General features: G+C 28.8%; 1 protein-coding gene across 1 annotated transcript; it reads left to right on the forward strand.

Moving 5' to 3' along the window:
* The first annotated feature begins 1,536 nt into the window (after positions 1-1,536).
* Positions 1,537-19,836, forward strand: LOC129981735 (putative sodium-dependent multivitamin transporter). Its single transcript, XM_056092703.1, has 11 exons — positions 1,537-1,886; positions 3,366-3,431; positions 3,515-3,634; positions 4,546-4,700; positions 5,801-5,941; positions 10,888-11,026; positions 12,108-12,315; positions 13,444-13,598; positions 16,826-17,028; positions 18,645-18,742; positions 19,648-19,836. The coding sequence occupies exons 1-11, from the start codon at positions 1,545-1,547 to the stop codon at positions 19,785-19,787; spliced, it is 1,767 nt and encodes a 588-aa protein (XP_055948678.1). The 5' UTR covers positions 1,537-1,544; the 3' UTR covers positions 19,788-19,836.
* The last annotated feature ends 7,892 nt before the right edge of the window (positions 19,837-27,728 follow it).

The following is a 27,728-nucleotide window of genomic DNA, read 5'->3' on the forward strand; positions in this document are numbered from 1 at the left end:
TGATTGATCCCGAACTTTTTCAGCCCGCCTCCCAGGAATTATAAAAGGCCGGAAGCCTCAAGCTGCAATGAAAAGTAAACAGTCGGAGTCGAGAAACGAGTCGTCGAGAGGAAAAGAAGCAACAACGGAGCCCTAGTGTTGTATGGAGCTCAAGCGGTTGCTGAACTGAGCTGTGTGCCGAGTCCCGTTGTTTATTCTGGGAACAGCATCGAATCCTGTGAGGAGTAGCCAGTAGTGTAGTAGTGTGTCGGCAGCTGGATACAGCTAAAGCGTGGAGACAGTGGAGAATTACAGCCGTTTGGAGAGACCGTAGAGTGAAGCTATGAAGATTCCCTCTTCTACTGAATTCTATCTGGTCGCTTTGTGTGCTGTGGCTATTATAACTATCGATTACGACTCGTGGGCTACTGTTTGTTGTAGTGTGCTACTGTGTGTTTCCTGTATTCGTCTCGGCTGTATATAGTTGTCGTCTTTGTATTTGTCTCGACAACGTCTGTTTACTCGTGTTCTTCGTTTAAATAAAAGTCGTCGTTGTTTTCTACTAAAGAACTGTTTATTTCTACATCGACCATCAAATCTTAAAAGGTCCACGACGGAGTAGTAAAATCCGAAACAATATGTAGAGAGAGATAGACAAATAACAGAGAGAATTTTCTAGAAATATAAAAAACGATTGTGTTTTAGCATCAGATAAATATTGCATTGATGAAATTATAATGGGTCCATATGAAGAAACTTTTTGTATTTGTATTCTTTTATTAAAAATAAACTAAATTGAATATCAATGTGATGCTGACAATGATTGCCAAATGCTCAAAATAGATATAACGCAATTATATTACAGAGAACGAATTTGAAACAAAAATATTAAAATGCTGTATGTTTCCATAATTAATTATTACATTATAAACCGCCAATTATACAATGAATTTTAGTTAGTTCAGTTTCCAAGACAAAGCTAAGCAGGCTTATGTATAATTTTCAATTGTGAATTCTAAATCTATAAAAGGTATTTTTTGTCAGTTGTACAACAACACAATATTAATCTATTAGGACATCCCTTTTATTTTATTACTATCCGATTCTTAGTCCACAAAATTATACAAAAAATTCTATTTTCAGTACATAGCCTTTGAATACTCTGAAAAATAAAACCAGTTATTAGCTGCGATATAAAGCATTTTACATAAAAAAAATACCAATTATTTATTTCTATTACTTTTAGCAGTTTTTCTTCTGTTTCTTTACATCACTTAAACTGCTCATCCCATCATTATGGCTGATATTTTTATTCTTTAATAACAGAATGCAAGCATAAATCAAGAAGTAATTTACAGATTCATTCAATGCTAAAAACTGAAGGCAACCTCTTAAATCTCAAACACGACTCCCAATTAACATCGTAATCCAAATTTATGGACCATAAAATCATTAGAAAAATAAAAAATCTCTTTTGTGTGCATTACTGCATAGATATTTAAACACAGAACGATCTTGATTAAATCCTGTTAAGAAACTCTTTTGGCCCTACTGCAGATCCGACCATGGCTGTTGAATATTATTTGGGAACTCTTGATTATTTAATCTTATTTCTTATCCTTATAATTTCAACGGCAATAGGCATAAAATTTAAATCTATTGGTAAAGATACCGGAAAAATGCGAGAATACTTCATGGCCGGAAAAAACATGTCTATGCTTCCAGTGATCATGTCTGCCACTTCATCAATGGTTTCTTCTGTAACGACAATAGGTATACCGGCTGAGAGTTATAAGTATGGCATACAGAATTGGATGTTGGGTGTTGGTATCGGTGTTGGTATGATATTAGCTGCATATGTATTCATACCTGTTTATTTCCAATGTGGTGTATGTACAGTGTATGAGGTAAGCTGATTGGAATGTCTATTTTTCATATTACGATACTTTTGTAATAAATGTTATTTTAACATTTTATAAACTACATTATTTATGTTTTTCTGAATGGTAACGTGGGTACGTCTTACTAGAAGTTGGTTAATTTTGTTCGATACTCCATCGATTCAACAATGAAAACATCATTTTTAGTTATATGTGTTATTGTTAAACGCTGATATTTGTCAAATGAAGATATTCATCGTTAAATATCAGTATTCTTAAAGTCGTTTAGTGTAGTAATATCATTATTTCTCCCTCTTTAACTAAATATCATTATTTCTCACTCATTAACTAAATATTATAATTTCAGATTTACGCTGACAAATGTCGCCATTCAGCATGCATTAATGATGAATGTTGAATAAAAAATGTTTTTGCTACGTTAAAACAATTTAATTCATTAGAAGATGCTTTATTATTAAAACATATATACTGAGGGATTATAAAAAATGTCCCCATATATGAGATCGTAACTATTATACCATTCACAGGAAAGAAATAAAATTTTGGTTCAAGGTATTTTGTGGTATGCGCTCAATAATCATATGAAGAACAACAGTTAATCTGTTACAGTTATAGTGACAAAATTTCAAACGGAAACACCATTTTTTTTTATTGGAATTTGTCCTCCATAGCAAAAAACAATTAATAGCATTAGAACGATATCTGTAACATGAAAATCACTAGCGTTAGACAGACTAAGAAGAAAAGAGAAAGCAACTGTGGTGCGCCAAATAGAGGAGTGAGTTCAACATATTTATTTCGGAAATTATATAAATCTGCAATTTGTAGTATAAAAGATTATTTAAGACACAATACTTAAATTCTTCCAATTTAATCATTATAAATAGAATGGAAATCATTTTATATTTCGTATTCTAATTTATGTTAAAGTATGCAAATATTATGCAATTCAAATTTATGTTAATGTATGTTTCCTTAAGCAAATTTATGTTAAACTATTTTTTTAGAATGTCTTATTATTTTTGAAATGAAATGAATAAAATTTAATAGCTCAGTATAAAAAAAATTCGTAATACCTAAATAAGATATATAAATAGGAAATGTATCGTAATGTAATTAATATTGTAATATAGATAGGAAATATATATATAAAAAATTGTATTTTAATGGGAAAAAGAAATTTTAAAATATGAAAAATAATCGCTACATTATGCAATTTTCATGCATTTTGTATTATAACTAGGAGTATTTTGCATTTTATAATGAGGTTTATTAATTCGCTTGAACTGTAGACAATCTTTCAATTCTGTTCACTATATTATTATATCGAAGAAAATCTTCATTTTTTTTATAATTCAAATTTTTACATAATATATTACATATAAAACTTCTTGATAATCTATTAAAGTTAAAAAGAAAAATGTCTTTCTCTATATTTAAAAATTGTTACTTTAATCCATGCAAGTACTATAATTTTTATTTCAGTATTTAGAAATGAGATTTGATAAGACTACAAGGTACATCATTTCAACTATGTTCATAATTCAAATGGTAAGTTTTCATAATTTTATTCAATTATTTGCTTATGTAAATCTTGTCTTGAGTTTCTTCACAAATAAGCTTTTCCTTCCTAGATATTATGGAATAGCTCAGTTCTGTACACTCCAGTGTTAGCTATAAATGCAGTCACTGACTTGCCCATAGAAATATCAATCCTAGTGTTTGGAACGATATGTTCAATTTATTGTGCAATCGTAAGTAATACATTTCATTTCATATATTTTATAAGATGTAACAATATGTATCTTTTTAAAATGAATGAGAAAATATGCAATTAACCTTAGCTTTATTTTGTATTATTCATATATTTTAACATTAAATTACTTTAAATGCCATTTTATAAATATCATTTATAAAATGGTATTATTTATAAATGCTTTAATTACCAGAAAAAGATGAATATTATGACTTACTGTGAAATAAAGATATTTTTCTTAATTTTTCACAATGAAATAATAATAGCACAAACAATTCTAAATTCCTTTTATTTTTCACACTTCTTTCTTTTTAAAAAAAGACTTCTTTATAAACTTAGCAAAAGACAATTTTTAAATATCAATTTAATATTATAAAATTAATACTATATTCCATTCTATTCTCCTGTATTTTTTTATTTCTATTTTGAATTCTATGAAAATCTATTAATTTTTATTCTACCTGAAAGTTTATTTCATTTTGATTCTTTCATTTCTTGATTTTGATTCTTTCTTCAGTTCAGTCATTTCTTTTAACTGCTTCTAATGTAATTTATATTAATTTTTTCATCAAATTAATAACATTCATTAATTTTTCAGAATAAGAAATTCAAATCAATTTGTAATCGAATTTTTAAAGAAAATTTCACACTTAATTTCAAGAATTATATTAATAATAAAAATATAATATTTTATAAATAAACAATTTCGAAATCAAGTTTAGCCCAATTATCATTGATTAAAATTTTAACTAAGTTTGTGTGTGCGTTTGTAATCCACATATAACATTTATTTATATAATTCATATATGGTTATCAAATATAATGTTTCAAAGAAGCAGATTATTTAAAAATTCAATAATTTTTTTAAAAAAATTCTTATAAGAGGAATGACACTCTCCTATTTAACAGGGAGGTTTGAAAGCTGTTTTATGGACAGATGTTTTTCAAACATTTCTGATGTTTTTTACTGCCCTTATACTACTCATAGCTGGAATCGTGAACGCGGGCGGATGGACGAATGTTTTGGACCGCTCTAAAGAAGGAGGAAGACTAAATGCCTTCAAGTATGCTCATTCTAAATTTAAAAAACATGAACCAATGTCGCCTAAAAATTACACTTTATAGAACTAAAAGCCTCGAATAAGCAGAGACGATGCTAGTTATCAATTCTAGATTTGCAAAAATGCAAATCTAGAAACAAAGAATAAAGAAACCCAGATATTCCTGCGTTTTCTTTATAAAAGAATTATAAGCTTTAAAAAATCGAATATAGATTATCTAGACGTAATTTTAAAGAAATGATTTCTGTAGATTCCTGCTTTCCAATTTTAAAGTTATTAATTATAGAAATAAAGTTATATTTTAAAGCATAATGGCAGCTCAGTTTAATGGTTTCTTAATATTATTTTTTTGTTGTTGTTAACAATCAAGATTGTATTCAAAATTGTGTTATAATCGATGAATTTCTCTTTTAATATGAAAAAAAAGACTGATATAGTTTCTTAGAAGTACATAATAATAATAATGAGAGTAATCAATCTGAAGTTGCATTAATAGAAAGATATACATATAATGTATACGATAGATATACAATTATTTTTAGAGTTCTTTCGATGTTTGCTTTTTTCATTGTTTTAGTGAAAAAACCACTTTGTTTCTTTTTATTTATTTATTTTATATGTTATCTTAAATGCTATTCTATAAAAATATCAATTATTATCAAGAAAAGCATAGATTAGATTTCAGACAATTTTTTATTTAATATATTTTATTTAATATTATATTATTTATTTTAAATCAAATAAGAAAAATAAGAAAATAAGAAACAGAGGGATAAAAAACATGGAAACATAACAGTTCGAGGAAAGGAAATTGGTGAATAAAAAGATTTATTTCTAGAGCATCTAGAAAAGAATTATATATATTAATACTGATAAGAATGTGCACTTTAAAGACCTTCTCAGTTTTGAAAGCAATCTCTTTAGCCACTAAAGCCAGAAAAGAATTAAGTCAATTTAAACTTAATTAGAATTTACATCTGACAATGATAATTAGATTTTAAATTGCTGAAAGTGGCTAGCAATATTTTTAAATATTATGAGTAACATTTTTAAGTATTTTTTCATTTATTAAAAAAAAATCATGCAAAATAAATTTTTTACAGCTTCCAAGCAGATTTTACTACAAGATACACATTTTGGAACGGATTATTTCAAGGAATGTCCTTTGCTGTTGTAGCATACGGTGCCAATCAGACCGGAGTTCAACGGTTGCTCAGTTTGAGCAAAACTGAAAGAGCGAAGTCGTAGGTATACGAATAAAATATGCATGAAAACTTCGTAAGATATAGGGTGAAAAAGTCTTCATAATATTTAAAATACGAATAAAATTTGCAAGATAACGTCATAGGCATATACTTAAAACCTATATGATAAAGTTGTAGGTATATATGTAAAACCTGTATGATAAAATTATAAGTATTTGGATAAAGTCAACTACAGTACACTCCCGAATATCCGTTTCGCAACTATCTGGTTTTCGTATTCTTCGGCCTAGTTTTCTATACTGTACTCAAATGATGAAAGCACTCGTTGCATTGGCAGCATTGCCAAGGCAATTGAAAGCAGGCGTCTGCTACGATCCTCCTACGTGTCGTGTGCAAAATACAAGTCATGATAGGAAAAGAGCAGAATTCTGCTCGTTGTTCATTGTTTCGTGCGTATGTAACGAACCTCAGTTATTACCACTGTTCTGCTTACAACACTGCACAGTACTTATTGTATTCGTAATTGTTCTTGGGGTATACTTAATGTTTTTTAAGTGTACCACAGAGAATATTTCAAAAGGGGTGATAAACAAAAAAAAAAGTTGTAGTGATTATAGAGGAGAAAATATGCTCTATACAGCGACTAGATTCTGGTGTAACAGCAAAAACCGGAAATTGCTTCTGTGATCCCCCCGGCCATTCTACTTGGCTTGAGATAAATGGAGGGCTTACCTTTTCTCACCTCTTATCGAGGTGAGAAAATACGTGTTGAAACAGTGAGTTTTGGTATAAAAACTTTGTCTTCTGATATTGGTGGGCAAAGTAATGAGTTCATAGAACTCCGGCTTATACAGCTTTTTTATTATCCGGTCTACCCTTCCGCCACATTAATCTGGGTACTCAGGAGTGTACTGTACTTAATACATTTATGTTCCTAAAAACGAAAGTAATATTTTTATTTCAGTCACACTAAACTTTTTTTTCAAATGAAACCTAAACGTACATCTAAGCATATCTGAATGTTTAAATAAATCTCTAATAATTTTATTTTGAGTGCAAGTGCTTATCAATTTAATTCAAGTAGTGTGTTTTTATTTTGCACAATCTTTCTGAGTACAAAGAAAATGTGTTATTGTTTGGTTTTTGTCTGTTCTAATATAAAATGGAAAGTGGTTTATCATATTAAAAAAATTAATTATCAAACCTTTTAACTTCATAATATGAAGAAAAATCATAAAGCAATTATTATATACTGAAGAGTCAGAAAAACTGGTATAGCAGGTCATATGCAAATAATGGAGATGTTCAACCAATCAGCGTAACTGATGCGGTCGACTGTGAGTATATAAGACAACAGATATTTGAGGATATTATTACATCGATTCTTGCTGTTACAACCATGAAGTTTAAGTGATGTTCAACGGGGGCTAAACGTTGGCGTATGAAACATGTAGTACAGCATTTCCGAAGTAGCGATAAAATTTGGATTTTCGCGCACGTACATTTTCAGTATGTACAGCGAATATCAGGTTTCTAGTAGAACTTCAAATCTCCGACGGCGGTACGCCGAAAAAAGACCTTCACAAAATGGGATCATCGACGGCTGAAAAGAATCGTTACATGAAATTGACGTTCAACGCTTCCTCAAATTGCTGCGGATTTGAATGCAGGCCTATTAACAAGTGGCAGCGCACGTACCTTAATTGATAGGGCTCTCATAGCAGTAGACCATCTCGTGTACCATTGTTGATTCAGCGGCACAAAGTTCTACACCTTGTCTAGGGCAACACCAACACCGTCATTGGACTATTAATAACTGGAAAAACGCTGTCTGGTCTGACGAATCACATTTCCAATTGTATCGCTCCGTGTACGGGTGTGGAGAAACCCCATGATTCCATGGATCCCTTATGCCCACAAGGAATTGTTCACGCTACTGGAGGCTCTGTGATGGTATGGGGCTTGTTCATTTGGCATGAAATGGGACCATTGATACGTCTAGACTCAACTATGACAAGTCAGCGGTATGTTAAGGGCATTCCTACGACCTGTTCGCCTATAAACGAAGCCAAGCTCCCCCATCCCCTCGACCTTCTTTTGCGGTTTTCTGGGGTCGGTAAACTGAACAAACATCAAAGCAGAAAACTGCAAGAGAGGGGAAACAGGGGAAAGCGTGCTTCATCTATAGGCGGACAGGTCGTAGGAACGCCCTTTTAACACCCTTTCAGACCACCTGCATCCATTCATGTCCTCTGTGCGTTCCTGGATAATAATGCGCATAATGCGCCACCCCACAGATCTACAGTAGCTACCGAGTGGCTTGAGGAGCATTCTTCTGAATTTTGTTACCTTTCTTGGCCACCAATTCCCCTGACATTATCGAGCATATCTGGGATGTTTTGCAACGTGCTATTCTTAGGAGATCTCCATCATCTCGCCATCTCAGGGCTTTATGGACAGTGCAGGAATCAGGGTCTGAACTGTCTACAGAATATCTTCACAAATTAGTTGAATCCATGCCACTCCGTGTTGCGGCATTTCTGTCTGCTCGTGGGGCGCTCTACATCATATTAGATTGGTGTAACAGTTTTTCTGGCACTTCAGTGTACATACGTGTTTCTATTTTACATAATCTTTCTGAATACAAAAATTTTTCCAGTGTTCTTGTACACATAAGAATTTGTCCAATGCACTGATCCATATACTTACGTCAATTTACAAGAAATAAAGTATTAAAAAATATGTTAGTTTTAGTAAAATCAACTAAATAATGCATTACAAATTGAAAAACTTTTCAAGTGGTCAAAAAGTTTAAATTACCTTTGATAATCTTAATTAACTTTGAAATGACAAACCAATCGTCCTGAAATCCAAAATTATCTAAATAACCATGAAATTTCCCATCAAAAATTAGACAAATTTTTAATACATGAAAAAATGGTGACTTCAGGAAAAATCTTATATAAGAATATTCAATAATGTATTAAATAATATATAAAGCAAAAAACGAACAATTATTTCCAGCAAAAGAAAAATTATTGTTAATATTACGAACATTATTTGTAAGAAGCAAAAAATGTGTATTAACTTGCACCAATACGACGCAATTTAACTTTCCTCTTATATCTATGAACTGAATTCCGTTTGAATGCAGTTGAAAACCAATGAGTATTTTATGAAATTTGAATTTGCAGTTAACAGCATATCAAAATAGATTGTAAAGAAAGTCCAAAATCAAGCTAAATGCAACCCGTAGCAGAAGGTACTAACATATTTTTAAAAAATGTTCATCAGTCTGTCTATCTGTGACGAAGATAACTCAAAAAACACTTTGGGCTGGATGGTTTAAATTTGATATACGGCATTTACACCAGTGGTAAATTTCTATCAAATTTTGAGTAAAATTTGTTCAGAGGAAGTCCGTCTGTTCGGCTGTTCGAATATAAGTTAGCACGATAATTACAAAACGAAGTGAGCTGTATAGTTAAAATTCGTTACACAGATTTAACATCTATAAAGCAGACACCTGACAAATTTTGTGACAAATCTATTGAAGGGTTAATTGTCTGTCGGTCTGCATTTTCAGGTAAACTCGATAATTCAAAAACACAATGATGTAAATATTTCAAATCTGGTATGGAACTACAGATTTGACTATAAGTGAAGTTTTGTGTCAATTTTTTGCTTCCATTAATTGAGAAAAACTTGTCTAAAATAAAAATTCGATTTTGAGGTACTATTAATAGCATGGCAAGGATTAATCGCCAAAAAAACTCGAAAGAGATGACAGTAAAAACGCTAATTCACGCCAAAAGTTAATATTTCGTAACTATTGTACGCGAGTGCCTTGTAAGGCATTCACTGATATGACTAATTTATTAGTGAGCATGCGAGAACGTTTTTGGAAGACCACTTTCGCTGGTGTGTGTGTGTGTGTTTTTTTTTTTTCCTGACTTGACGAATGATATGAATGAACAGAGAAAACAAAAATTTAAAATTAATTTTTAATGAAGTATGAAAAAAAGAATTCTAAGAAAATTTATGAAATGTAAAAGATTTTTCGTTGAGAAAACCGAATAAAGCAGACATTTTTCAGAGGATCAAATATTTCCATGACAGTACGAAGAATGAAAAGGTTAAGATAATCATCTTCCTTACGTAACCTTTTGTGCTTTCTGATCGATATTTTACTATCCGAATGACTGATGATGAAGTAAATTTGATCCCTGATCATGATTGTGGTAAGATGTTTGCAATTTAGAATATTATGCACAAGACTCTTCTCAAACCTGTAAATTTTTTACTATGATTCTATTACTATGCTAGATCACCCACCACCCCCAATTCATCAGACATAAAACTCGATTATATTATTTTGATTCTAATACGCAAAACAGTATTGACACTGGGATAATGTGCAGAAGATGAAACGTGAAATAAGGCGAAAATTTAAATGGGTTGATTATAAAGAACTTTCATGGATTTTTTGTTGTTGTTGTTGTTTATAATGGCACTTGCCATGGACAAGCTCGCTGACGAAGTCAGTGATTTTAAGCCGAGGGAGCGTCTCTTATTTTAGTAGCGCCAACTAGGGCCAAGAGTACGTCTTAGCTACTCACGCATCACATTCGCTTGCACAACCCCTTTTTACAGGGGGGGGGGGGCACATTCACTCATCTCACAGATAGAACAGGAAGGACAACCATGCCCGAACCGGGGCTCGAACCCAGGACGCCCAGGTCACGGGAAAGACGCGCTACCCCTATGCCAGGACGCCGGCATGGATTTTTTAAACTATAGAAACTGAGTGTGAAGAAAATTCTCCAAATGAGAAGTAATTTAAAGGGTAAAAAAAGATTTGGTGCTATCTAAATTTTGTAAAATAAACAAAATTCCAACTATTTCAACTTGCATAGTTATTGAATAAACTATGTATCAATTTATTAAAATTTTAAGAAACCATGTAAAATTTTCTTAATCCACAGGGCTCTTTTGATTAGTGCCCCACTTGTTTCTTTGCTGTGCGTATTATCTTCCCTGCACGGGGTCATTTTGTATGCCGTTTATTTTATGTGTGACCCAATCTTGAACAACAGAGAAACAGGATTAACAAAATATGATCAAGTAAGTTTTTCGATTACTAGTTATTGGTAGTAATATAAATTTGTCAAATATAAAAGTGCCTTTTGAAACGATAGTGAATTAAGATTCTTGTTTATTTTCATATCATTTAACAAAACTCATTATCATACTAATCTAATGTAAAAAATATCATTTCAGCTTATTTTTGTAAGTGTATTATAAGAATATTATATTGTATTCTCATAATACATATAAGAATATAAGTGTATTATAAGAAATGTATTATAAGTCTATTATAAGAATAAATAAATAACAATCTATTTTCTATATATTATATACAAGTATAACTTAAAGATACTTGAAGAAGGAATCGATATATAGAATTATAAATGTAAAGACAAAGAGAAAGTAAAGTTTTCATTATTTTCCAAAGACAACGTACATGTACGGTTGCACTTATTTTAAAAAGTATAGATAGAGGATCACGATTCTATTAATAATAAAGATGAATGTATATCTGTAGTGTGCGTTGGCGCTCTACAACTTAGACCGCTTGATTTAGAGTTACCAAACTTTATATAACAGTTGCGTGATCGAAAAGAAGACACTTTTGAATTTTTAACTTTGATTTATTCCATGCTGAGAGGCCTAATTTATGTACAAGGAAGAAGCAACGAAATCTACATCGCGACACAACAGAAGAAGAGCAAAAGAAACCAAATTTTTTTCCTTCAGACTCTTTACTGTGAGATTTTAATAGGGATTCCTTTGACATGTATAGTCTTAGAAAAGGGAAATTTAGGGAACTTTCATTTAAAGTTTTAAGCATTGTGCATTTTTATTCCTTCGCTTAGAGCGTGAGAAAACGCTGAAGTGAGTAGTTTTATAGAGCGCATGCTGAATTATTTAAATAAAAAATAGGAATTGGATCAGGATATAAGAGAACATCTCCGAATTGAGTTAATAAGGATTAAATTAAGATAACAACTAGGGAATTAATTAGAATTTAATTTAGATTAAAAAAATACCATTACATATACCATTTTACAATAACAAAATTACGTTTCCTACGATAGTTATTCATTCTAATTTATTAATCTTCATCTTTTTTTTTTCATTATAGATCGTACCTTATTTTCTCATCTCTACATTTCATTCCACTCCTGGACTCACTGGGCTTTCTCTATCAGGAATTTTCAGTGCATCTCTCACTACTGTTTCTTCCGTTCTGAATTCTTTAGCAACCATCACGGTCGTAGATTTCATTCATCCCATCTTCCAATCTCTTCAAAGGAACGAAAACAAATCCTTGATGTTAGCTAAAGGACTTTGTGAGTATAACAAAATTGATTCTCCTTTTTATTTATAATAGTTTGATTTGGTATTTTAATGCACGAATGCACCGAAAATATAACAGTAATAGTAACAAAGTTCCCTCCAGAAAGTGAATTCACTAACGTCTCTTCAAAGGTCTGCTATTCTTCGCTGTCTCCTCGCTTTAGCTGTACTCAGCTGCCGACTCTCTACTATACGACTGACTATTCAACACACGACTCAATGCTGCTTCAAAACTAAACTTGAGTTCTCAAGGCACGGTTCAGTTCTCAATCTACTAATCGCTTGAGTTCTCAAGGCACGGTTCAGTTCTCAATCTACTAATCGCTTGAGTTCTCAAGGCACGGTTCAGTTCTCAATCTACTAATCGCTTGAGTTCTCAAGGCACGGTTCAGTTCTCAATCTACTAATCGCTTGAGTTCTCAAGGCACGGTTCAGTTCTCAATATACTAATCGCTTGAGTTCTACACATTGCTTGCGCTCTGCTGGATTAAGCCAACTAATTTGTCGCTGATTCAACGCTGATTAACTGTGCGACTCAACACACCTGAACCAGTTAGTCTGCCGGCCTCTTATAGATTCCGGAGTAGATCACAGAATAATCTCGTAACATCAACATAATTCGTCTCCTATCGGTCTTGTCGCCAAAATTCCTAAAGATTCTAATATCATTCAATTTGTCACCAAATAGTCGCCAAGTCCGGAGGTCATCGATCCGACATACAAGCAGCATCCAATAGAGCTGTACATAAAACTATCTTTCTTACGATGGCACTAACTGTGTTGGGTAGCAATGTTTCAGATTCGAAACAATATGCTAAAATATACTACTGAAATAACATTTTTTTTAATTAGTAAATGAATTACACTGAACTTTTATAATACTAGATAGTAGAGGATAAATTGTAGAAAAAATTTCAATTCGATGTTCCATAAAGTGATAGATTTCACACTAAGGTTTATTTTTTAAATTATCAGATCAAAATCATCATATTATTAGATAACATCTTTGATTCAACATGGTAATCTATTTTATTTTCAAATTTAGCATCCGCCAAACCTTCGTTGCTAGGAAATTCTTAAACACATTTTAAGTTTTCCAATGTTTTGGGTTTTTTTCACAGCTCTCGCTTATGGAGCCATCTGCATCTGCATTGCTTTTGCTTTGACGAAAGCAAAGAGCATAAGTCAAGCTGGATTTCTGTTCAATAATACGTTTGATGGGCCACCATTGGCCATCTTCACTATTGGTGTACTGACGAAAAAAGGTTCTGGCAAGGTGACTTATTTTTGTTCCAATTATTTTTTTATTGTTATTGTTTTTAACAAAAAGTATTTTAAAAATAATTGGGATAGTGCTTCTGTAGTAGTAGTATCAAATTTATTTTAACATATCATAATTTCCAAGATATTTGCTTAAATTTTTAGATAGCTTTCTTCGGAATATTATTTTATTCCACATTTTAAACACACCGGACATCTCAGACCATACTATTCTTTGAGTACCATGTAATACAGAAGTGGATAATGCATCTATTCTTTCCCCTTCCCATGACTGTTATAAAAAGAAAAAGATATAAGTAATGCGCTCATAAATTATGGTGGGATAGAATGTCCTATTTTACAGCCGCTATCATAATCATTTCCGACATTGGTATTATCATCATTTTGAAATATAAGCATAAATATTTTATTCGTAGCCAGGACATATATAAATCCTTTGTTTTAGCAATCGGTACGAAACAGCTCTTATTCACTTTTAGCCAGAATAGTTTGAAATCTTACATAATGCAAACTTCCATCATTAATTTTGATGGCTGAATTGTATCTATTCATAAAAGACTAGGTCAATATACATATAGAAGCGGCATGCCTTTATTCGATGTAATCAACTGATTAAAAGTATCCTATTATTTATAATTTGTTTTACATTCAGTTTTCAATATTTTTATCATGTTTTAAATTAGTGTATTAATATATTTTTTTCAAATTTGAAGAATTTATGAACAATTTTTCATTAATGCTCAGTTTCTGAGTTATAATTTTGCTAGTAATAATCGCACTTCGTAATATAAAACCTCCACTAATATAAAAAGAATGATCATGTATTTGGTACTTAAGATATACGCTATTCTACTATTAACTGGAAAGATGATAATGCCACCAAACATTTAACACAAATTTCGAGTCTACAAAGATGATAAAATCTGAAGGATGGCCTTTGCAACGACAGCCCTATTTACATCACTCTTTAAACGTTAAACGATATTAGGTAAGAACTGTGCAGTTTTATAATAGAATAAAAAATTACTTTAAGAGATATTTGGACTTTTACTCTTAGCGGAAAAACATTGTTTACTGTAAAAAATTGCCCATAATTTTTACTATCCCATGCCGACGCTGTCTACTTGGAAGGTGTACAACATTGAGAGAGCAAATTTTTTCAGATCATTTACATACTTCAAATATGCAGTCTGGGCATCAACTGATTGCCAAAGGAAATCATTAATTATGCTTAGTTTTTTCTTTTTATATGCGTGAATAACTCTCAAGAAATTTCTTTTGTCATAATTAATAGGAATTTTGTTAGCATTTCAGAGTTTTTGGATAGGACACAGTTAAACAGAATGAATTCAATATATTCAATAGATGTATATATGTTTCATTCGAAAAAGCAGTTGCGTATTGCATCTAATGTGACATTATACATTATCTTACACTTAAATTTTAACGCCATAACAAGCCATACCTTTTCCGTCAGCAGAACAGAATAGTTCGCAAAACTTAAATTCAAGTGGCGCATTTGGCTTCACATGAGAATGAATCTTGGTTCCTGTCGGTAGAGCGATAATCAGTATTTTGATTTTATTTACAGTTAAGAGCATGAGGTAAAGCCTTATTTCTACTGTGTACAAAAGTTGATAGATTAGATACTAATAAGTTTGGCACAAAGGCACTAAAAAGTCACTCCACGATGCAAGAGCACTTTGAAAAATGTACTGAGCAAGATATATTAATCAAATGCGTCGTAGTAACTTTCAAGACTGCATCAAAAATTGCGGAAGAGTCACTTCCTCCTTCAATTGCGAAAGCAATAGTAAGTCAAGTAACCATACAAGACTACTTCACCCGCCCTATCCATAAGATATATGGATTTAATATGAATAGCCGGACTGTTGCGACAACATTAGCGGGAACTAAAGTTGAACTCTAAGTGCCATCACTGGCCACGGTACAACTCTTTCTGTGGAAAGTACGTCTCCAAAAGAATCGTAGGTAACCGACCCTCACCATTTCTGTACCCACTCGGGTAACGAGTGCCCACCATGCAGAAGTTTCTTATCCGCATATCTGAAGTACCCCCTCCCCCCTGTTGGGAGTAGTAAGTCAAGTAAATCTGAAATAGATTTTTGTCATCGAGGTCTCAACTCATGCCGATTAATGTGAAAGGATCTATAATTATGGTGAAAATTTCTACAATGCGTCACAGAAAAATTTTGGTGAAGTATCTACATCATTCCAAAAGATCTTCATTTGAGGTACATGATTACGTTTGGAATGATTTTTTTTTTGAAGTTGTTATAAAATACTTTTACTAATTTTTAATTTTTTGCATAAAATGGATTGAAGAAATACCTATAAAATAAAAATATATCAATTAAAAGCCAAATATATTTTTAAAAAATGCTTTTAATGGAAGATATATGGAGTTTTTTTCTAGTCTAAAAAGAGGTATAAAGCAAAAACATTCTATTAATTACCTTATTTCTCCAAAATTGAGCAAATAATTTACCAAATATATCAACCAAATTTAAAATGTTGGGATTCGATTGATAAATAACACGAAAGATCCAATTTTTTTCACATTATGGAAGATCAAAACACCTATAAAATCTTTTTAAGGTAACAGATAGTTTAGTTTGTAGTTCAAGAATTACAAATATATTAAAAAATTACAATACCAAATTTGAAAGAAAAATAAGTATTGGTTTTTAATTTGAGATTTTTTGCGTGACGACTGTACCAAAATTCATGCTTAAAAAATAATATTTAAAGATTTAAACATTTAGCTCAAATTTAAAATATGCAAATATAAAATTCATTATAATTTCTCATAGTGTTGGCACAAAACTATAATTCAAACAGTTTTATAAAGGAAACTGTACTGAGATTAGGAATATTGAATTAAAAAATACTTCTATATTTTCGTCAAAACAAAATCGACTTTTCAACATAACCTTTTCAACATAACCGTTCAATATATCTTAATGCAAAATTAAACTTATGCCATTTTAACACAAATTTTAAGACATCTTATAATACTAGTAGATAAGCAGTTAATTTTTCTCCTCGTCATCATAAGCCAAATTCTGTAAGAAATTGTAGTTGTGAGGATCTAAATCTTGGAAACATCAAAATAATGAAGATTCTTTCTAGGATTGCATATATAACTATAATATATTGATTTTTTTTCACACAATTTGATTGAAATTTCATTTTTTATAGAGCATATTATTTGGTCTCCTTGTTGGTATATCACTAACGGTATGGATTGGTTTTAGCAGCTTATTTAGCGGCTATATTGAAAAACCTCTTCCGCTGAGTACCAACATGTGCACAACAACACTCAACTTAACATACGACTATTCTCCAATTGAGATCTCTAATGCTATTTTTTCTAATGCTACTACAGTACCTTCTTCTCAAAGGTAAATAAATATATATTATTATAATCTCCGAATAGTAAAATTTTAGAAGAAATGTTGATTTGTGATACCTTCGTCTGATATTAAGTCTTATTATTAAATAAATAATATGGGAATAAGCATTGAAAAGTCCCTTTCAATTCAAAAATTTCTTCATTATGAGCATTTTATTTACTAAAACTCGATAATCAACACCATATATATGTTACTAAATTACAGATATGGGTCACTGATCCGCTTGTGTTTATTTTTTTATGTATGTGTAAGAAAAAGAAAATATATACACAACTTTACGTCGTGCAATTTTTGAATCCTTATACTCAACCTCTTAACACATTTTAGAATCATCAAATTTAATTTGAATAACTTTGAAAATAAATTAAAATTAAAGAAAGAGTTAAAATTTTTGTCGCTGAAAAGATGTATATTTTTAATTTTAAGATGTGTAAAAATAATTATTTTTCAATGATATATTTTAAAGTTATCTCGGGAAAAAGTGAAATTATTTTACCTCCATTTTATTGTTAGAGATCCCTACAGAATGTTTAATAGTACAATTTATTTTTCTAGGTACTAAGGAACATGTGTATCAAATTTGATTGATTCTATCAAGAGGTGCGAATTGTATAAGGTTCAAACAAATAAATATACATTCAATTATATATAGGGTGTTCATTAATTATTGTCGGGGTTTCCGTACCTCATAACTTTCGAATAAAACATATTACGCAAAAACCGATTTCGTATTCGTAAATTACAACTCAAAGAATTTTATTAATGATATTAAAGTGTAAAGTTTGCACAATTTGCACTTTGTAGGCATTCAGCTGAAGGCGATTATGTATTCGTAAATTCGCTGAATATTTCGCTTCGTAATATTTTTCATTCGAAAGTTATGAGGTAAGGAAACCCTGACAATAATTAATGAACACCCTATATATCGGTTAGCATTTCGCATTATAGTTATACAACCTCAGTAAATAATTTGAAAAATGATTGAAAATTAAATAATTTGAAACATTTTCAATATCCAAAATATATTTTGAATACATTCACAATGAGAAAACATTTTTTAAATTTAAATACAATAAATTTGAAACCTAGAAGTAAACTTTCAATATTCGATGTAGCAGTTAAAAAATCTTACATTATAACTAATTATTTTATGAAAGATATAATTAAACATTGCACTGTCCCTTGTCTTAAATGTATCATTTTCTATCTAGAGAAAAGGAATCACTGATTGCCGCTTGCTATTAAATGATTAGCAATGCTTATTCATTGATGCAAATGAATTAATAATATGAGCGTGATTTTGTAATAAAAGTTTAGTGTATTAATTGTATATAGTATAGTTATAATGAAACCTATATTATGCTCGTGTTAATGTAACCATAATGCTATTAGTAATAGTTATTATCGCTATTAATAATAGCTATCATTGTATTTAATTTTATAATTTTATATAAATTTTAATAAGACGCTTTATTATAATTATATTTTTTATATGATGTGCATTCAAATAATTTTAAATGTTAATTTTAAACTTTAATTCATGTAATTCTATCCAGTTCGTTATTCAACAAATAAATTAAGCAAAATATGTTTTTTCCTTTTAGTGAAACCTTTATTTTGAATAAAATATCTTATTTTTGGGTGAGACCTATATCATTCGTCATCACATTTTGCTGCACTTACATAGCCATATTTATAACAGGTAATAAAAAACTTTTTTATTTTATATATAAGAACATCAGATCACTTTTGAAGAATATTCAAACAATAATAATTGCTATTTAAATTAAGAAAAAAATAAAAGACATCCGAATCTCTAATCCGAAGCAACGTAATACAAGATTGTTTCAGCCTTTAGTATCATATACTTTATTTTAGTTTTGAAATTAAAGAATATCAAAGACAGTTATTCATCAAACTGCATTATTTCTTAGTACAGTTTAAATCAAAGCATGGTTGTTTATAGATTCCCTACATAATTGAATGAAATAAAATCGGAAAACAAAAATTCACTATTGCATAATATAAAAATATAAGAATAATATTCATTCACTGGCTTTTAACAGTGGAAGAAAAAATGGTATTAAATGTTTGTTGAAAAATTAAGGCAGTTCGTATTGCATTTCAGAAATGAAATATATCATTTTAAATAATACATATAAATATTTTCAAAATATGCTAAAATACAGAACAAAAATCACGAAACTTAATTATTATCTTCGAATCAATAGTTTATAGAATTCTAAAGTGATGAAAAAATATTTTATTTATTTATTTATTCACGTCTGAAATATTATTTTTGGAGAAAAAACACAAATCTCATTATTATTATTATTTTAAATTTCTAAAAATTTTGTCCCAAAGTGCAAATTTCTACTCTTCGAAGAAATATATATTTAGGCATATTTGTATATAACGTACCTACTGATTTTTTAAATGGAATTGGAAATTCAATGTAATAAATATTCAAATAAAAATTCAGGTAATTCTTAAAAATAGGTATAATAATGAACAATTATATAATTATAAAATAAGAAATTGTTTAAAATGTTTATTCATATTATATGGTTTATTAAAATAAAATTTTAACGAAAATCTTTCCTTCAGGTAGTAAAGAAGATGAAATACCACCAGATTCAAAATATCTAAGTCCAGTGGTAAGACTTTGGACGAAAACTGATGAAGTAATCGACCAGCAAATGGAAAATACAAACAATTTTACATTAGAAAATTTTTCTGCTCCATAAAGTCAATGAATATCATATAAATCTTCTTATTTGTGTCATAAATAAACTACACAAAAAAAATTGTATCAAAAAATAAAGGTAAGAATGTCGCAAGGTTGTATTTTTGGAGTGGATAGATTATTACAGTCAAGATAATTATCACTAAATTATCTTGGAAAAATTATATTTTAGTGTGATAATGCAAAAGGAAAATCGAAAACAATTGTTCGTTGGTTCAAATTTGTTTCAAAATTTTAATCAGAATTACAAATGCAGTTTGCTTTATTATAAAAAAAAGCGCAAAAGGCACGTGTGATTTCACAAAAAAAAGAACATAAAGACTTATTTAGAATCACTTTCCTCCCTCTCGCCTTCAGACGTAGCAAACTTGATAATGGTTTTTAACAGTCTAAATGAAATTAAATAAATAAAGCATTAAAGAAAGCAGTGAAAGCTTTAGTCTAAATTTCTTCAATCCTTGATGCGCTGTAGAGTCATGGGGAAAAAAGGAGTGAACAACTGAGATTTGTTATGACAGTATTCATCGTAAAATCACACGTTTAAAAGAAATTAATATTCTCTAAAGTATTAAATAAAATATTTCATAAAGAGTCGTTTGCATATTGAAACGTGAATTAATTCCCGAATTTCTTGGCACCTATATTCTTCGCCAAATTCCAGAAATGTATCGAAGACTATTATCAGAAATCTAATTTCACCATTCCAAAATAATTCATTCAAAAATTATGAGCTGATAAAACTTTGAATCTCAAATGCCAAAATACAAAGAAAAAAAATCGCATATTAGGAAACTCTATAGTTATCGACCTGAAATATATCTATCTAATCATGATAATATAAAATAATCTAAGTTCATTCCAAACATACCTGTCATAAAGTAATTTTAAATGAAAAGTTAATTAACAAAATTATGTATACAGTCAATTCATAAATTTATGAATAAATCAACGAAGATGACTATTTTGTTTCATTGTTTCAATCTTCTTAGAATTCAGCTACATTCAACGAGTAGTTTTTGTATTACTTAATATTTTCTATATTCCTTATAAAAGAATGGACTTAAGTTAATCCACAGATTTCACAATACCACAAGTGCAGTGATTTGACATTGAAAGGCATTTAAAATATTTAGTTCAAATATCAAATTTTTCTTTCTACTTCACTATTTTTACAGAGTATATAGAAATTTCGGCAAAATATTATGCCAATCGTGCATTTCAAAAAAACTTTTTCAATTTTTTTTTTTTTATTCTAACACACAAAAAAGATAAAATCAAAAGATTTTTTTAATACACGGTATCTTTTTTTAATCATAAAATTAAATTACTGAGTCATAAAATTAGATCATTGAAATCAATGTGAATTATATCTCATATTAAATACTTCGTAAAAGTTAAAATATGTAATTTTATGAATATGATGATGTGCAAACCAAATTATTTTTATTTGCGATTAATTCACATTTTGTAAGTTTACTTTTCCGCAAAATCAAGAACCTCATTCTGAAAATTTAGTACTTATCGATATTTTTTTTGTTCTAGATTTATTAAAAAATCAAATATTTAAGAAAATAATATTTAAACCTAATTAAGATTCTATGTAATCATTAAAAAAATTAATTTCAATCTTCTAAAAGCATTAAATAATAAATTTATCATCAATCAGTTACTAAATAAATCGAATATTAATATCAGTATACATAAACAAACAATTGAATATACATAGCAGCAAACATTAATTAATCTAACATTTCACATTAGAAATATTTTTGTGGATTTAAAATTAGTAATCTTTATACTCCTAATGTAAACATTAGAATAAATAAAATCTAAAAATAATAAATTTCAATATATCAGAATATTGAAATGCTTTGTAACTTGAAAAAGGAAAAAAATTTATAAAATTTTTATGAAAATATGCAAAATTGTTTTATTACAAATTAATGTATAAACATTCCATTTGATTTAAAATTGCCTTTAACTTGGTTCAAATGGATAACTGTTAATTAACAAAAAAAAAATCAAATAAAAATGTTATTTGTATATCGGCATAAACTGTATCTTAAACTTTTAAAAGTAAACACAAATAAAGCCCTTATTCTTCATCCATAAACTGTTTGCCTGCTTGTGGTTTACTGATATATCTGACAATTACATCGAATTTTTAAATCTACAATTAAGTGAAAGTATTAAGTAATTAAAATTCAAATATCACTTCGAAAGACTTCAATATATTTAGTATTCTTTCTGTTATTACGTGAATTGAAATTACAGTAAATATCCCAAACAGAATGTGTCATCTAATAAAGAAGGATATCAAATAAATTCATAGCGGAAGAATTTAAATATAATGTTTTTCGTGGTAAAATGCATATTGTATATTATATATATATATATATATTCTTATGTATTTTAGTAAAATTTTCCTTAATTTAATTGTTAAAACTAAAATATTTCTTCCTTGCAATTCTCTTCAGTAAATTTTGTTTTATTTAAACCCGGAACTGTTCTAATAAAATTTTTAATTAATAAATAGACTTAAAAAATTAATGAAATTTTTATTTTTAAATTTTAAAATACATTTGTTGGAATGATTCTGCGTGATTCTTTAAAAATAATAATATTGAAAAGAAAGTAAATCATATTTTATGCGATATTCACTAATAAAAAGAAAAATACTCACATAACGAAAGTAGAAAATAGTATAAATGCATGGAATTCCAGAGTTATGAAAAAAAAATGGGAAAGTTACATAATTATTTTGGAATGGCAAGTCCAAAAATGCATTTTTTACAAAAATTATCTAATATATGTAACGCGTTAGTAGTAAGCAACTACTGCGCCATTTCTTTTACTTTAGAAATCCTATTGCCTTTAACCCTTTCTAGGGCCGTGGGAAGTATGCCTCCCACCAAATTTATCAATCTTTGCATGAAATCATGTAGGTTGGCATAAATTCTGACAAATTTTTTTAGTAAAACAGAAACGCAGTTCTTTATTTCATACAAAATGATGTGTCTTGATTTGTTACTTAATTATTAATTAATCAATCAAATTAAATAAATCCCTTTCCTTATTCAACTTTCAAGCCTAAAAATATTTTAACATAATATGACTAAAAAAAATGGCCCTTTAAAAGGTTAAAATAGATAGATAGATTTTTTAAAAAAACTTAGAAATCGTTTTTCAGCAACATACGGGACCAATTTATTTTGTCATTAATATGCTAAAGTTCTTCTGAAACAACGTGGTACGCACTTTATTTATTAAACTGAACACAATTCAATGATAATCAATACAACTTTTGGAAAATGTTGAAAATGTTTGAAATGTTGAAACAACAAAATGGGAAAAAAATAAACAAAGAAACAGAATTTTTTTTTTCTGAATAAGATAACTTCAAAATATTACGAAAAAGATGAAAGATCATTTAAAATACAAAACAGTATCTAAAAATAAAAGAGGAATAATAAAATTTGGTAATCTCATAATTTAAGATACCTATATTTTAAGCAAAATTCATTGAAAAAATGCATTTTAGGAGAGTATGATCATGATGTAATCAGTATATAATTTTAAAATACTGGTTGTGTTAACTAAAAAAAAAATGTATAATTAGTCAAATAATGCTAAAATTTTTCTTTTAATGTCGCCATTGAGTCAAATAAGATACAAATCAAAATCAAAATAAAATTGAAAACACAACTAATTAAACTAATTTGATACAATAAATTAACTACGTTCTTTTGCACATATGATCCTTGAATACATTTATTATCTAAGAAATTGTATATTAATTACGTTTAAGGAATATGTTGGTGTTTTTTTGGATTTATCATTCTCAGTAAGAAATTCATTATTCATTTTTAGACAGTGGAATTGTGGATAAATTTTAAGAAGTAGCAGGTTGATTTAAATGTAAAATATTTCATTAACAAAAGCTTGCACAACAGAGCTTAAAAGCTTAACCAGTTTTATAACTTAAGTGTAGATAATAGATGGATTGTCTACCTGAATGCAATCAGCTTTAATTGGAATATCTAATTTTTTCAATCTCGATCGAAGAAGATATTCGAGAGACCATTTTCATTTTTTTTAATCTCAATTTTGTTATTCAGAAAAACTGGAACAAAAACCTTTTTGAATTCTTATATTAAATATATTTGAAGCGAGTGCAACAATTTTTGAACTTAAAGAAATCACTTTTATATCAAAATTGGAACTGAAAAAATCAAAATATACAAAAAAAAAATTATGATTCTTTTTCAATAAAGATACGATTTAAATAGAAGACAATTTGAACAGCTTAGACCTATTAATGTTTTCCATTTCTTCAAAAACTCTCATTTTTTTTCTGAAAAAGCTCTTTGAGAAAACGCAAAATGCAAATTGAATAATTTTTGATGTACATAGTGATAATTAATTTGAACAAGAATAATGAGGATTATGAATAAGATTTTGCTTTCAGTAATTATGTTAAACATTTTTTTCATTAAAGGAAAAAGCTAAAATGAGCATGCAATTCAATGAGTAAGTAAAATGAGTTTTAAAGGTTTATTCTCTAAATTAAAGGTTAATTTCAATAAAATTTGTAAGATAATGAAAATATATTTTCCCAGTCACTGTTATTAATAAATTTGTTTAGAGGATTAAATATTCTTCCTTTCAAATAAAGAAAAACTAAATTTTTTGCGGGTTTTTTAAAAAAATTTTAATAATATACTCCTAGATTACATAACATTTATAAAACACAAAAAACTGTGTTCGTTTAATTCGCTTACTAAGATCATTTCTTATTAAAACATACTCTGTAGAGTAATTTAAAAACTTATTTATTTCTGTTTCATTAAATATGAAATATCAATTATTTCTAGAGAAAGCTAAACCAATTTATCTACTTTAATAGAAAGAATTCTTAAACTTTTCTACATTGCTCGCAGAAAGATATCTATTGCGATACTATAGGAACGATATTAGTCATAATCTATAACAGTATTTTCTGTTATATCTATTATGGTTATAGATACTCTGAATATATAAAATTATATTTTAAATTTTAAATGATTTAAACTTTTATAAGAATTTCAAAATGATAATTTTATCAATAAGCAAACACTATAAAAATATATATAAACGAGAGATGCAAACATACATTTATTTAGTATGAAATTCTTTTAAAAAGTACTAATTTTTTTTTATGTAAGTGGCATTTACATGCTCAGATATATCATTCCACTTACTAAATTCAGATGCATATCGGAAACATTGGCAATAAAATTCTGAAGCGTGTAAACTAAGGATAGAACATTCATAAGAGAATTGTTTTGAGAACAGTCTATCTTTTCAGATGACATCATTTGTAAAAATTTTCTTACAATGTCTTCACTTTTTGCGTTATGGAATTCTTTCATAAATTTAATTCTTCTTTCTGCGATTTCAGTAAAGTCAGTATTCGTTCTTCCGTTGCTTTTTTTCTTCAAAGCATGAATAAAGCAAAACCAATTACTTTTGGATTATGAATACCGTCATAAAATTCCAACATTCGGAGGATCTTATCATAAGGATTTAGGAGTGTTTTTTTTTATCCAGGTTGTAAACAACGCTTTTAACTAGCCGTTTTCGAGAATAATCTCTTGAAATATTCGATAATATCTAAATCTTATCTAAATTATCACAGAATGCCCTATAGCATTGTTACTATATCTTCACGATATGGTCCAGCATTCAAAATGTAACTAATAAATCATAAATTTAAATAATTACACAAAAAACTAATAGTAAATTGATGCTTAAGGAACAGTGTAGACACTTTCTTGTAATATACCTTTCATTCAATTTCATTTCTTGTTAAGCATTTAACAATTGAACTCTTTTTAGATGATTAAATTATATTAATACTTTTTCAAAAAAATTCAGATCATATTATTTTTAAACCACATAATTATTTTTTTGGCTAAGTCAATTCTCACGTTATTTTCTTAAACTTTAACAGTAATTAGTTTTTAAATAAATTTATGTTTAATCTTATTTAATCTAGAAAAGTGTCCAAAATCATTTCTGAAATTATATAAATAAAAATTCATTTGAAATGATAATTTTTTTAAAGTTTAAGACGATATAAAAGCATTTTTATATCAACTAGTATTTTCTAGAATTTTATAATTCTAATTAAAGTTTCAAAAATAATAAATAAAATTCTCATCCTTTCAAAGTATATAAATGCCAAATTTGGTAGCTCTAAATTAAACGGTCTGGTCTGCAAAGCGCCAAAACACACTCACTTGCACATACACATTCATCGTTATTAGAAGTAAAGAAAAAGATGTAGCCTGCCAGAAACTGATATGTTTGAAATATAACGGAAAGGATTGTGATTCATATTTGATTTGAAGTAATTGTTCGTGAGACGTGATTCGGTCATAAACAAACTTAGAAAGAAAGGAACGAAAGTAATTGGAATCTTTATTGTCTCTTTTTTTAGTGTCTTCCCTGTTTTTTTTTTTTTTTTTTTTTTTTTTTTTGCAGATATGCTTTATTTACATAGTGATGATCTACGAGGAAATTTCTAAAATGTACAATCCTTTTTCTTTATTACGCTAGAAAGACAAAACTCACCTTAATATTCAAGTATGCGATAAAATATAAGAGAAAGGTTTAAGCAATTGGCGGCACTTGTTTATTTTTACGTCTTCTGAATTTATCCGGCGATTTTCAGATTATGCCAAGATTGCTAAGCTAAATTACGCATAAAAAGTCAAGATTTTTCTAAGATGGTTGCATTCCAATTCCAACTTGGCGATTTTTAGATCACGTCAATTACTTCGGTTGGCGACAGTTTACATTTTTTGGTGATTCATCGCAGGAAAAAGTAAAAATAAACAAGCACCTAATTGTGTTAATTTTTAATATGATCTGTTTGCAATTCACCTGATCGTTGATTTAGTATAAAGTTTTTGGATATGGATTATAAGACTTTAAGTTTAAGCCCTCTTTTTTTTTAAGTTAGCCATTTATGAAAATTTAATTCAGTTTAATTCAGATTCAAAGATTAAAATTCTTCAACTATTGTGAAATGGAAAAAGTTTGAAAAGAGAGTGCTGAATGTTATACCATCATCTTTGCTTGATCCCTGTTCAAAATTATGAGATCCATGCCAATATAACTCTTCTATAACTTCAAATGAAGACTTGAATAGGATGGAAATACATTATTTGAAGATGCAATGCAAAAAATACTACTTTAAATGACTTTCGCTTTGTTTTTAGATTGTGTTACAAGTAGAATATGCTTTTCTTTCATTAAAATATTTTATCATCACAGTTCAGCTTTTTATAACAAATATAAAAGCTTTAAAGTGATTTCTTTATTTATTATTATTTTTTCTTCGGACTTATTCGTCCATTTTAGTCATACTAGGATGCCATATTTTGAATTCTAAACTTTACATGATAATATGCCTTTGATGCTTATCATGTCAATATGAACTGACTATGTTGAAAGCTTTTATGAAATAAAAAAATCAACCTAATTTTATGAATTTATGATTCTCTGACGAGAACTTTAATTAAGTGGGCTTGATTAATAAGCAATCCTTTGCGAATCTTGCTACATTTTGAATATTTGTTAGTCCTACATAGTATACGTCCTTCTAAACGCTTTATTCGATTCAATACAGGCCATAGGCTTCTTCACAATAGCGATCTTTCAGGAATTCCCATAACAAGGAATTCATGCCTGTTTTCTGATTGTGAATCACAATCATAAATTTTCAAGACATTCTGCATGGAAATATAAATCTGCATGAGGCTGGAAGTAATTATTTTAGACTTTATAGTCCGCTTTAAAAACGTGCTATATTAAAATAATTATTGGTCTAAGGTGCAAAAAGTTTGGACATTTATTTTAGAAAGACATTTTACTCAGAAAAATTTGTACTGAATAG

The sequence above is a fragment of the Argiope bruennichi genome, chromosome 8 (assembly GCF_947563725.1).
Source record: "Argiope bruennichi chromosome 8, qqArgBrue1.1, whole genome shotgun sequence".
NCBI lineage: Eukaryota > Metazoa > Arthropoda > Arachnida > Araneae > Araneidae > Argiope > Argiope bruennichi.